Below are 14,284 nucleotides of genomic sequence, written 5' to 3'. Positions count from 1 at the left end.
CCCCACTCTCTTAGTGACACAGAAAACCAGCGCGCCCCCCCTCCTCCCTTTTTTTTTTTTTTGCTTGTTTGCTTCTGCCCCCCTTTCCTCCACTGAGGCACAACACCTCATCACTTGTTCTCCTTCTTGTGCAGCCTCCACTCCAAACTGCTATTCCCTACAAATCCTTGCATGCACCCCCCCTTTATTGTTCACTCCATCTCTCCCCATCACTCCCTGGGAATTTCTTTCCCTACATCCATTATTGCCCCCCCGTCCCCCGCACACACTCTTTTTTGGCCAGGAGCTCCCACATGTGAGTGGATTTTAAAAACGTGTGTAATCTGGTTCAAGGTTCAGTCTGGACTTGATCTGGGTGGGGGTCGGAATGAGAAATTCGTCCTGGAGTCGATGTGGGTGGGGGTCATAACAGATGAATTATCATTGGGCAACATCATGTCGGGCGTTAAGATACGGAAGGGCGACAATGAAACGATAAAGAGTCCCCGAGGGGTGTCTCTTCAATCTTAATCCCCCCCCACCCCTTGCTCTCTCTCTCTCTCTCTCTCTCTCTCTCTATTGCTCTCTCGCTCGCTCGCCCTCACTGAGAGCTCCTCTCCCATCCATCAACACAAGCGTCTCTCCACTGTCACCAGACAAGCATACAATTATTGGCTATTTACTTCTTCTTTTTTTAGTTCTTCTTCTTTTAATCCTCCATCTCCTTTGCCGCCACATTATTGACGTATTTTTGGGCATGTCCCCGAGCGTTTCTTCCCCAGCAGGATGTTTTTGCAAGAGCGACGGGCGTTGATTGTTGGCAGTATACGTCTTTGAGCGGGTAAATATTTCACCAGCAGAGGCGGAACGCAAAGAGAAGCCGTCCAGCGCGACCGTCAGAGGTAAGAAACGGAGCAACGCATCCATTGGAATTGTCATCTCAGGTCATGCATTGCCATCCTTTATGTCTAATATGCCTTTTTTCCAATGACTCAATGCTGCACTCATGCTTTTTTTTGAGGGGGGGTGGGGGTGTTCCGTGTCGGTCAACTTGCAGTGATTTGCACACTTACTGACTGCACTCACTTACCTTCGCTCAGCTGCACTCACTTTGGAGGAAGGCGAGCGGGCTGTCACAAGTGGACGTTAATCACGCAGATGAACGCACGGCTGCAAAAACCGGGATGCCACGGAGGCTTTGCGTCGCCCGTGAGTCGTTACGGGCATTCGTTCTGCCAGGTTGATGCAGGCTGGAACATTCCACCACAGCCGCAAATATAAATATGTACAAACGGGAGACCTCCTGCCATGAGAAGAGATTTGCATGTTGCATACGGATGTCCTCATTAGCTGCCTCTCAAAATGGCCTTCCTCCCTTCCCACCCCCTGTACATTCACACATCATGGAGTCTCTCATGCGCTGTATGCACACTTTTCCACTCTGAGGCCTCCAAATCACGTTGACTTGAAATCACTTACGCAACCTCCCCTGTTAGGTTGTCCCAATAACTTCTTCTGGGTTGCTAAAGATCCCGAATGCTCAGCGCTCGAACGCAGCAAACAGGTGATTCCCTTCGCCGTTTCTTTCTTTCTTTTTTTTTTTTTCTACGCCGTGTTGTTGGATAATGACTTTTATAGGCCTCGCTTGTCACCTCCTGTAGTGGAAGATTGCTGTCATCCATCAGCGGGAATGCTTATGCGCTCATTTGGCTGGCAGCAGTTCCATCGCTCACACGGAAAGACAGCTGCCACTTTGCTTGGCAACTCATTCCTTTAGTCCGCCGCCTAATGCGCTGGTGTTTCCCAGTGTATGTATCGGATTTCAGTATCAATATTCATTATCATGACCAGCTCGAGTGTAGGGATGGTAGAGTACGGTATTTTCAAATGTGTAGAACAGCACATCACATCCCCACTCCTGCTATAAGGCAGGTCCCCAACCACCCAACTTTAATGCGTAATGATTTTAAAAAACCCACTGAAAATAAAATAATTTGTAAATAAGTACCTCAGATTGTATGGCAATGGCTAAGAATTTTGTTTAAAAAATAATATGCAGTTAGAAATCCCACAGTTTTTGCATGTTCAATGTGAGCGGCGACTTGTCCCACTTTGTTGGACAGTCCTTGAACGCACCATCTAATGGACTACTATACTGTCTTTTTCATATTTGCTCCCAATTGCTGATACTATGTGGGAATGCGTAAAGGTATGCGTTGATGACCTCTTTGAGTGCTAATGTGCACATTTGTGCTACACAACCTCTCTGAAAAACAGTGCAGTCCAGGCTGGTGCTGGTGGATGGCGGCTCCGTATTCATTTAGTTTTACATAATACATAATAAATAAGATCAATTAAATGGCTATAATGTACGTAGGATTTATTGACGTTTTGAAAATCTTTCCCGCTGCTAGCGCTGCTCATGCAATTTACATCCATTCTCGTCTTCGGCCATGGCCACATAGACACAAGCCCCCAAATAGCTGTCCTATCCAGTAAATGGCAGTTCCTAACCCAAATTTTAGCTCGCAGTTCAAAGCAAAAAAATCAGCCGAGAGACGGCTGGCATCTAAAAAACACTCTGTAACGCTGTATAAATGACGAAAATACCAGTAGTGCCGTTAAAGCAAATTTCCATATTGACAGCCCTAATTAGGATATTATGACAAATGATTGTATTTAGTGAAACGGTCTTGTATTTGCTTTGTGTATTTCATGCAACGGCGTGTAAAGCCTGGGTCACAGCCGGTCATACGGGCTCCTACGGCCCGTCGATGTGCAAGAAAACGCAAGAAACCCACGTGATCTGCTGATTTTCGAGCTGCAGAGGTTCTTTGTCACGTCAAACAAACTCTACAGGCGCTTAGGGTTTTTTTCAGGTTGCGAGACAAACTTACGCACTTCATATGCCTCGGTCCGTCGTCCATGCGGCCAACGTGTGTCTTTGGTAGGTTTTGGGCAAAACGGCAGTTTTTTTGTACGTATGTGTGTCGTGCGCCACACATGCACCCCGCATACGTAATTATTGGAGCCAGATATCTAGCACGTCCTCCATGCGTGTCGAGTCAGTCAGTCGTGCGTTGGTTGCCTTAGTACGCGAGACGTGCGGATCGATACGAAAATATCGATACTTCCGATATCAACTCTTCATGCTTTAAAGTTGATTCTCAAATCATAATATAGGACTTTTGATAGTGAGATATGAGTTTGCCCTCTGTTTTTTGACCCATAATAACAAGCGTATCTTCATAACAATAACAAATGAGTTATGGGTATGGCTGTGCAACTTATAGTAGCTAAGTCAGGAGCATTTTTAACCATTTTCACTCATGTTAACATTGTCAGACACTTGGCAGGATCATGCTAGGTTTAGCATGCTAATGTTAACATTGTATAACATACTGACATTAGCACAGTAGCATTTTTCTGCCATTTTTATGAGTGTTAACATACGCAGACACTTGTTGGCACACTAATGTCAGCATACGAGTTTTTTAAAGCTGTTTTTACAAGTACAAACCTATAGAAACACTTAATGCTATCACATGTTAACATGGTAACGTTAGCATGTTAACATTAGCATAGTACCATTTTTATCCACTTTCATTAGTGTTAACATTGACAGACACCTACCACTATCATGGTCGGTTTACCATGCTAACGTTAGCATTGTTGACATCCTGACATTAGCATAGTAACTTTTTCTGCCATTTTTATACGCAGATACTTAGAGCCACCATGCTAGGTGTTGCATGCTGACGTGTTAGCGTGCTAATGTTAGCATACTAGTTTTTTAAAGCTGTTTTACAAGTACAAACTTATAGAAACACTTAATGCTATCATGGTAAGGGTTAACATAGTAACATTAGCATGTTAGCATGCTAACATTACAATAGTAGCATTTTTATCCATTTTCCATAAGTGTTAAGATTGACAGATACCTACCACTATCATGCTCAGTTTACCATGCTAACATTAGCGTTGCTGACATCCTAACATTAGCATTAGTAACATTTTAGCTGTTTTCATGAGTAGGAACCTCTAGAACCTATATAAACACTTAGTGCTGTCATGTTAGGTTTTAGCATGTAAGTGCTAGCATGCTAATATTTGACATTTTCAAGATTCAAGATTCAAGATTCAAGAGAGTTTTATTGTCATGTTTCTTGTCCTTTTCTTCATTAAATAATGTAAACACTGTATAAAATCCCATGCGCTGAAAGCGTTCCATCACAAACATGACATGGACAAGCCTGCTGTTGTCTGATAAAAGTTGACAGTGACAGCATGTGCTGGGCTCCATTTTAATAAGTGAAATGGAGCGTTGGCAACAATTTGATTTGTGACAGTTGGGAGTGGCGGAACCATTAAATAGAACAAGCTTATTGAAATGTGCTTAGAGGCGGCCCTGTCCGTCCGGCCTGTGAGCAGAGCTTTTAAACATCATCTCAGGCCCATCATGGAATTTGAATGAGGAAATTGTCTGGCGGTGACTGGAAACTTTTTCTTTTCAACACAATGAAAGGCTGCAGATCAGCGGGGGTGTGAAAAGCACGGCCAGCGCTGGTTATTGACTGTTGTGTTGAATAAATAATAGTTGTGTTAACACTTCAGTCCCACATAAAAGGTTGCTGTACTATAATATGCGTCTTTATAGACAGAGACGCTTGTATCAGACGCCGACCAGGCTGTGTTTATAACCCCCCCCCCCCCCCCCCCCCCCCCTTGTCTCCCCGCAACTCGCTCATTGGATTCTTTGGCTAACCGGATTTGCCTTTTGTATTTACCCTACTTTCTCCTCTCTAAACAGTACACCGCCAGACAGTCGCAACAAGATCTTTTGGCTTGCTAGCATGCATAAAATAGTTTTCCTGCCCCTGTTGACCCTGTATAGCCTGTATATGAGACCGTGCTACTCCATGAGGCGTACAACTCCATTCTTGCTCTTCTGCAGCTTAATGTGACCTTCATCACCCATAATGTTGCGTACATTTGGATGGAAGGTAGGCCGTGTCATTTCTGTAAAATCGGGGACAAGACAAGTAAGCCACGTGGTAGACTAGCATGCAAATGACATCATTCGATTGCTTTTTAGCAATGCTAACGTGATATATTACATAATGCTGCATTGTCTCTTGAAAAGAGCACAGATGTCCGCTCAGGCCAAACAAAATGTAAAACGTTTAAAAACAATTTTTTTTTTGGTAAGACTTAAAACAGCTGCTCCAGGCTACACGCTTCATTTTAAGATGTGTAGCAAAGCCTGCTTTTTGGGGGGTTCCTCTTCTCTCAGTGCAGCAGACAAGTGAGGGAGGCCCTAAATGTTTGTCATGGTGGGTGCTCGTAAAGGCTGTAGGGGCACGTGTTGCTCTTAGAACATGATTGGAATGTCCATATTGCCTCATTGGGGACTTCACAGCCAAAATGTTCATCATGTCAAGGGATGGCCAGAATAAACATTGAATTCATCAACATTGATTGGTTGTAATTGAGGCAAAATGAAGCGCACCACTAGAATAGATAGATAGATAGATAGATAGATAGATAGATAGATAGATAGATAGATACTTTAATAATCTCCAAGAGAAAAATGATGCAACCAGCAGGGGAGCTATTGAGTCAATCTTGACTAGAATCCCCTCGTCAGCCTCCTCTGGACAACATTCAACACGGAATCAGATCATTGGTTTTCTCCGCAGACCGGGGGTGACCACATTTTTTTTTCCGTACAAGAAAAGATGCAGAGGCCACTTTTTCAACCCAACCCGTGTAGATATGCTATACGTGAATCCCTCATTTATCACGCTTAAGTTGTTCCACACCCGACCCAGATAAGGGAATTTTGGAGAAGTACGATTCTTGATTTATAAATGGAATATTTTCATAGTCGGAGCATAGAAAACCTGTTTACCACATTCTAAAGAGACTTTTTAACATTATTAGAGCCCTCTAGACATGAAATAACACCCCTGTAGTCACCTTTACACACCTGTTACCCAATATAGTAGACATAATAAGACATTTAAGACAAAGAAAACTGTGTACCACCTTCGAGGAAAAGGCTTCTTGAGACGTCATCTGTACTTCTGAATTAGAAGTACAGATGACGTCTCAAGAAGCCTTTTCCTCGATGGACAACTCCTGTACGACTGAGAGCCTACACAGATGTGTACCACCTTCTAGATATGCTTTTTAACATTATAAAAGCCCTCTAGACTTGGAATCACACCCCTATAGTCACCTTTACCCAGTATAGTGGACATAATAAGACATATAAGTCAAAGAAAACGAGTTTACCACCTTCTAAATAAGGTTTTTAACATTAGAGCTCTCTAGATATGGAATAACACCCCTACATTCACCGTTACACTCCTATTACCCAATACTATAGTAGACATAGTAAGAGAAAATAAAACATATGTCATAGAAAAAATGTTTACCACCTTCTAAATACACTTTTTTAACATTATTAGAGCCCTCTAGACATGAAATAACACCCCTATAGTCACCTTTACACTCCTATTACCCAAAATAGTAGACATAATAAGAGAAAATAAGACATAGAAAACCTGTTTACCACCTTCAAAAATGCTTTTTAACATTATTAAAACCCTCTAGACATGAAATAGCACACCTATAGTCACCTTTACACTCCTATTACCCGATATAGTAGACATAATAAGAGAAGATAAGACATAGAAGACATAGAAAACCTGTTTACCACCTTCTAAAAATACTTTTTAACACTATTAAAGCCCTCTAGACATGAAATAACACCCCTATAGTCACCTTTACTCTCCAATTACCCAATATAGTAGACATTATAAGACATATAATTCATATAGATAGATAGATAGAAAGATACTTCATTAATCTATCTAGAAAACTTGTTTATGGCCTTCTAAATACGCCTTTTGACATTATTAGAGCCCTCTACACATGAAACAACACCCCTATAGTCACCTTTACACTCCTATTACCCAATATACTAGACATAGTAAGAGAAAATAAGACATATAAGACATAGATAACCGGTTTACCACCTTCTCAATATGCTTTTTAACATTATTAGAGCCCTCTAGACATGAAATAACACCCCTATAGTCACCTTTATGCGCTACCTTTACACTTATAAATGACAGGAAGTGACGTCAGGGGTTCAGAGTTGAGTTTCAGCTTTGCGTGGGCTTTTATTATGGATTTTTATTACAGATTATTATGACTGTTGTGAGATGATTCAAAGCTGCAATAAAAGCCTGTTGTTCCGCCCATCAAGTCTGGTGCTTGTGTGTCACACCCAACATGACAGTAACATTACTGACACCTAGTGACCAGCGTGCAGTACTACATATCATCATTTTGCCTTACATTTATACTTGCAAATGCTAGTAAAATGTGCTTAAATGTGCATCTTTTTTTACTTGTAATGGGTCATCTTCAACAACAGAACAGCGTGACTTATTCATGAATATAATTTTGAAAAAGCACGATGAAGCGACGCTGTGAAATTGGAAGCGTGAAGTGGCGAGGGACGACTTTCTTAGTGTGAGCGTCTTCCTCGTTACGTGACACGTTGTTGCTCGTGTTCCCATTATTGCTGGATTTTTTCAAATTGATTTTACACATACTTATTCTTGTCATTGTTTTTCTTTGAATATTATGACTTTAATGTTAAAGCAATAATATTTGGACTTTATTTTCACAATATAACTTTTTCCGAATGCAATTTCTCCTTTCCTAATTTTCCAAAAGTTACAACATTATCCTGCGTTTTGTTTGTTTCTCATAATATGACTTAACTTTATTTTGTTTACTTTTAAAAGTACATTTTTTCCTATATTTGAACTTTATGCTTCTAAAATTATATTTAGAATTTATTCTCATAAAATGTTCTTATACTACAATTTTTTTCCTTCAATATTAACCCTTTTTGTAGTTTTTTATTTTTATTTTACACATACTTATTCTTGTAATTTTTTTCTCTTAATATTAGAGTTTTTTTCCATAATATTATGACTTTATAATATAACTTTTTCGTAATTCCTAATTTTCCAAAAATGTATTCTCTATTAGGGTGTTTCTCATAAAATTAATTATTTTTGTTTTATGGACCATTTTTTCCATACAATTTTAACTTTACGCTTCTAAAATGACACTTTATTTAGATTTTATTATATTCTCATAAACTCATAAAATTATGACTTTTTATCCGGTAAGACTACAATTTTTTCCCCTTCAATATTATGACTTCTTCTTTTTGTAGTTTTTAAAATGTTATTCTTGTAATTTTTTTCTCTTAATATTCTGACTTTATTTCCATAATATTTTGACTTTATTTTCATAATATAATTTATTCCTAATTTTCAAAAAATGTATTCTCTATTTTGTTTGTTTCTGATAATACGGGTTATTTTAAATTTTATGGACTTTTTAAAAAATACTATTTTTTTTATACTATTTTAACTTTACGCTTCTAAAATGACATTTTATTTTATCTTTATAAAATGACGACTTTTTTTTTATCTGGTAAGACTACAATTTTTTTCCCCTTTGAAATGACATCTTTTCGTAGTTTTTACATTTTATAATTTTATTCTTGTATTTTTTTTCTCTTATTTTTACATTTATATGTTTTTTTTCTCTTTATTTTTAAAAATATATATTTTTTTCTATACCATTTTAACTTTACACTTCTAAAATGACATTTTACTTAGATTTGATCTTTTTTTTATTATTATTATTATTTTTTATCTGGTACGACAGTTTTGACTTTATTCCGGTAAAATGACTGCAAACGTTCCCATTTTTGCAGTTTTTAAAACTTTCATGTTATTTTTAGAATGTGTTGGGGGCCTGGGGCCACACTTTGGACGCCCCCTGTGGTAGTGGATCAAGGAAACGATCCCGCCAGCCTCCAGCGTGGATCATTTTTTACACTCTGAGGAGTTGGTTTTCTCAAAGTATGACTGCCATTTTGACCTTGACATTTCTCACTTCGATGATGTGGAGTCGCTGACCCTGTTGTCGTCATCGCCCTCAGGACGACCTTCGTCTCTCGTCATGCTGCCTTCTACTTCACGTATAGTTCCTCTCTCTCTCTTCCAGGGTGGAGGAGGGGAGCAGGGGCAGTAGAAAATGGCTGCCGTGACGACGGTGCCCAGCTATACCCCTTCGCTGTGGGTGAGAATGTGTCACGCCCTCCCCCGGCTGGACCTCACCATGCAGATGAGGGACAACGTCTTCACCCCCGACAGCTGGGAGTACCAGCAGGTAACGCACACCTGCTGCAAAAATTATTATTTTTTACTGCTCCTCTACAAGGTGACTTACGGCGGCTGCACCTGTGCACCAGCGGCCTGCTCCCACTCTGTGCGCAAAATGATAAAGAGCACAAAAATAGAAAAGTCAGGCCCATCAAATGATCCTGCACGACACAAAGACGCAAAAGGCGAGGCAGAGAGGGAGTGAGTAGTGCCAGGAAGGTTGCTGAGGAGAGGTCCGGGGCTGGGGGAGGCTCACAGTCATCCAGCCAGCCAGCCAGCCAGCCAGCCAGCCAGCAGCAGTGACTGTATTTAAGTAGGTCACACGTTTATTCATAGAGATTGGGCGCTGCGGATAGATAGAAAGAAATGACAGACGGCCAGATGGATGATGAGGGATAATGTGCAGCGGGGAAAAATGCATTTCAGTAATGTTGACTTTATGACATACAGCCTCATCAAATGCCTGATATGGCTTAGTGATATCAGATGATACGGGCTTAGTGATATCAGATGATACGGCCGCGTAGACGGATGCGTGAGCTGCCGCTCGCAAGCAAGACTCGCTGGAAGAAAATCGTACTGAATGTGTTCTTTCTGCAATTTTGGACAACGCTTTTATGCGTCAAAATAATAATAATAATAATAATAACACCTGCCTATAGCAGCCACTGAAAAATCCCCCACAGCAAATTTACATGTTATAGACCCTGTGTATAGCAGCCACCTGTCCAACGCGGCCAGCGGCCACCCATTTTGTCTCCCTTGGTCAATATCTGCCTGCATATAGCGGCCAAATTACCAACTCAAGTAGAAGCTTCATGCACGAAAAAGTTTTGTTTTTCAATCAATGAAGGCGTCGTGTGTAGACTTTAATTACTGAGTCCTAGCTCAGTCACAATCATTCACAAGATCCACACAAACTGTCAGTTGTTCCACATAAAAAGCCGTCTTCTTTTGAGCTTGCTATTTCCTGGTCAAACATGTAACTTTAAGAGCATTTGCACCAAAACATTACCGCAAAGTAGGCTGGGAACAGGACGTGCTCCCAGCGACGCTACAATATGCGGCATGCATGCGGCAGCGGGAGCAAAACTGAGTTGGGTTGTACTTAATTGAAGTATTTTAGAATGTACTCACGTTATTTTTCATCAATCCTCATCCACAACTCCATCAAAGTCCTCATCTTCTGTATTCGACACAAAAAAAGCCGTCTTCTTTTCCGTTCGCTACTAGTCTGTTAACTTGTCAGTGTTATTCAGCTCCGAAGCAAAGAAGGAAACTTCTCCTGTTGCTTCTGCCAACTTTATTTATTGAACGCGGCCACCAGACAGCAGCTCAGAACACACACACATCTCTCAGCATCGTCTCTCCTTCCTGCTTGCCCACAAGGCAAAGGTTAAACAAGCCCCACTACATAGCTGTCCAGCCAATGCCTGTAAGAAATGACACCGTTTATTTCCTGGTGTGCACTGGTCAATACTGTAATGCCGCTTGTTGTGGGGAAGGAGAGACTCACGTCGCCGATGCACTTTAATGGCTTTATTAACAGCGGAGAACACTGCAGGACTTTACATCCACGCCAACATAAACACACTTCCCAACTCTCTCCAAACTCACAGCTAGCACTGAGCCTAGCTCTCCTGCTCGGGACGCCCACCGTCACTTCCCGTCACTTCCTGATGAACTACAGCTGTAATGACACTCTGCCGTATAAAAAGTAAAATATAAAAAACAAGCGTAAGACATTACTAGCACAGCTTTGTTCTGTGGGTCGTGGATATATTCTATCAGTTATTATTAAGCCTCTAGCTTCCTTTTAGTAAGTAAAAACCTTGGCTATGATTGACTACATTGTCATGTAGACCTACAAAGTACACTTGGAAGAACAAGAGGTGAATAAATGTATTGCAACTGATGTGAAACTGATGAGGGGTAGGATTAAATAAGCTTTGCTTCTTCCTACTCCTTTTTGGACATGCAAAATTGTGAATTGTACTATGTGATATGCTACTGTTTGACTTATGCATGTTCAGGATTAAAACCATGAACCATGATAATATCAAGCCTAGTAGTGCTGTACAACTTTTATCCGTAGTCCGCAGTGCCCTCTACTGGTCAATATTATTATTATTTTTTTTTCCCTTTTTTTTTTTCCTTTTTTTTCCCTCTACTGGTCAACATTCAAACTGGACGCCAACCTGTCTATAGAGGCCACCTGTCTATAGCGGCCACTTTTGCAGACTCCCTCTAGTGGCTGCTATAGACAAGTTTGACTGTATTTTCTGTCATAATTATAATGATTATATTATAGTTCCATGCTCTACAGTCAATTCTCAAATCAAAATATTGATAATTTCGATACTTGAGTCATTTTCGGTAACATTTGCCTGTTGAAAGGACGACCCATGGTCAATTTTGAATGGTTTTATTATTTGACTTTTTCATTGTTTAAAATTAAACTGAAATTAATTCACATTAAATTAATGAATCAATTAAATTACATTAATTTTATTTACATGAACTTAATTCCTAGATTTCAAATGAAAATGTATTCTTTATCATTACTTTTTAATTGTTTTATTATTTCACTTACTTTCTTTTGTATTGTTTAAAATTTCAAATTAAAATGTAATTAATTTCCATTCATTTTAATATATTATGATATATATACTGTAATATTATTTTCGCATACTGACAGTCGTGCCTAATCATTTTTTTTAAACTGTTTTATTATTTTACTTACTTTCTTTTTTATTGTTTAAAACTAAAATTCAATTATTTACATGAAATTAATTTGCATGAATTTATTTTCAAAATTTCAAATGTAAATGTTCACATGCTTACGGTGGTCCTAATAATTAATCATTTAGTTGTAATGGTTTTATTATTTGACTTTCTTGATTATTGTTGACAATTAAAAATCAATTAATTTAATGTCAATGAATGAATGAATGTACATTAAATTGCTTTACATTCATTTAATTCCTACATGTAAAATGTAGGAATTTTCACATACTTACAGTAGTTCTTAATAATTTATTTTTAATTGTTTTGTGATTTTACTTACTTTTTTTACTCTTTAAAATTAAAATGAATTTACATGAAATTAATTTACATTCATTTAATTCCTACATTTAAAGTGTAATTTTTCCCTTGCTTACCGTAATTTTTAAATGATTAATGGTTTATTTTCAAAGGTTTTGTTATTTGACTTATTTTCTTTTTTATTGTTTAAAATACCATATTTACATTTTATGCAATTTTGTGTTGTTTTTTCTTGTTGTATATTTCTAGCTTAGTTGTATGATTTCCTTCAGGGTTTACAAAAATCAATAAATGACTTCAATTAATGATTAAATAAAACAATTAAATTTAATAAATAATTGAATTCATAAATGAATGAAATATCTTGCATTCTTTATGCTATGATACGGAATACGCTACTTTTTCAGACCGGTATCACCGATACCAGCCTGAATTGTCCTGATTTTGAACAAAGTCAGTGGCATCGCACATCACTACTCACAAATGTAATAAACACAAAACACATTTTAGAGTTTTACATGCGTAAAGCAATCGTAAATGCATATAAATGATCAATGGGTTGCATAAATGAACATTTAAGCTTACTTTGACCTTCGTTGAAGACTAGAGATTGTTGACATAAGAAAAAGACACCACCTTCCTGTTTTGCTATGAGTTAGTATAGAGTTCCCCAGGGAGTCTGAGGAGTGTGATCCCCCTATAGATGGAACACACTCTTCGGTCACCCTTCTCAGAAAGGGGGACCACCAAGAACCTGATTTGGCCGCCGAAGACCAGGTCCCCCAGGCGCCCGCCCTCGACCGCCACCCAAATCGCATTGCATCGGACCCTTATGCTTGCCCCCGCAGGTGGTGGGTCTCCTTTTATTTCCCTGATCCTAATAATTTGCACTGATGGAGTACTGCCCCCATTCCCCATCATGCAAAGCTGGCAAATGGATTGAAATATGGATGATTATGATGATGAAGATGCAAGTGCATTCATGCACTAAAATCAAAATAAAAGCCTCTTCTTCTTTCTGCCGTCCCCGTCTCAGACGCTGCTGGTCCTGTCCAGCGTGTCGGCCATCGCCCTGGTTATCTCCCTCTTGGTGGTTCTGTCCTTCCTCATTCACTACTGCTGCTGTCACCGTGGCGACCGCGGCGAGGGATCCGAGGAGGAGGAGGAGGACGAGGACGGCAGCACGGGTCACGGCTACGGCGGGAAGAAGGGGCGAGGGATCTGCTGCGTCACGTGGGTGGCCGTGGCGGCCGTCACGCTGTGCTGGTGAGGTCGTTTTTAAATGCTGTTACCATGGCAACACGTGCTCATATTTGTCAAGCTGAATATTAGAAACAGCTCTCAGCATCACTCTGACATGATGCACATCCGTATCCAACATTATTATTATTATCATGCAGATATCAGATCCATACTTTATTCATCGCTCATATCAGCAGGTGTACCTAATGAATTGGCCAGGGAATCATGTATAAAACATGTCTTTTGGCAGAGAAATTACTATTTAATTTAATATAGTCCTTTAAATGAAATGTATTTATATTTATTTAGAAAGACAGATCTAGCATATTGTCACGGCAGTATTATTTTAATAGTTATAGCTATCAAAAAAGATATAAATAATCATTTGTCATAATTTTGTAATACATGAATAATTCTAATAAAAAAATCGATATAAAAATAAGTCATTTATTTGTATTTACTGTGTAAATATGTATTTCATTAATAATATAAGTCCCTTAAATGATATGTATTTGTTTACTTTTATTTGATTATACAGTATTTATCTATGGCGGGGGCACCCCGGGGCGTCCCAGGCATGGTGTCACGCCCACATTCTGCTCAGATAGATAGATAGATAGATAGATAGATATGAGAACCAGCTTTTCTTGTGAAAAGATAAATTTCAAGCATAACTTTCACTTTGACACAAGCATTTTTTGATTTTGTGACAGCTCAAATATCTAAACAACTATACCAACATAAACAACACAAAA

At 39.2% G+C, this 14,284-nt stretch overlaps 1 protein-coding gene across 8 annotated transcripts in view; it reads left to right on the top strand.

Moving 5' to 3' along the window:
- The first annotated feature begins 196 nt into the window (after positions 1-196).
- ttyh1 (tweety family member 1) overlaps positions 197-14,284 on the top strand; it is a 42,742-nt gene continuing 28,654 nt past the window's right edge. Inside the window, exons 1-3 of one of the 8 annotated variants that reach the window (XM_054781229.1) lie at positions 197-881; positions 9,085-9,249; positions 13,324-13,553. In XM_054781229.1, the coding sequence (XP_054637204.1) occupies positions 9,115-9,249; positions 13,324-13,553 (365 nt within the window). In that variant the 5' untranslated portion in view covers positions 197-881; positions 9,085-9,114. The remainder of the gene's footprint in view (positions 882-9,084; positions 9,250-13,323; positions 13,554-14,284) is intronic. The other 7 variants (XM_054781232.1, XM_054781233.1, XM_054781231.1 and 4 more) reach the window with 7 other exon arrangements.

Source organism: Dunckerocampus dactyliophorus, chromosome 7, assembly GCF_027744805.1.
Source record: "Dunckerocampus dactyliophorus isolate RoL2022-P2 chromosome 7, RoL_Ddac_1.1, whole genome shotgun sequence".
NCBI lineage: Eukaryota > Metazoa > Chordata > Actinopteri > Syngnathiformes > Syngnathidae > Dunckerocampus > Dunckerocampus dactyliophorus.
This window is presented reverse-complemented; position numbering and strand designations above follow the sequence as displayed.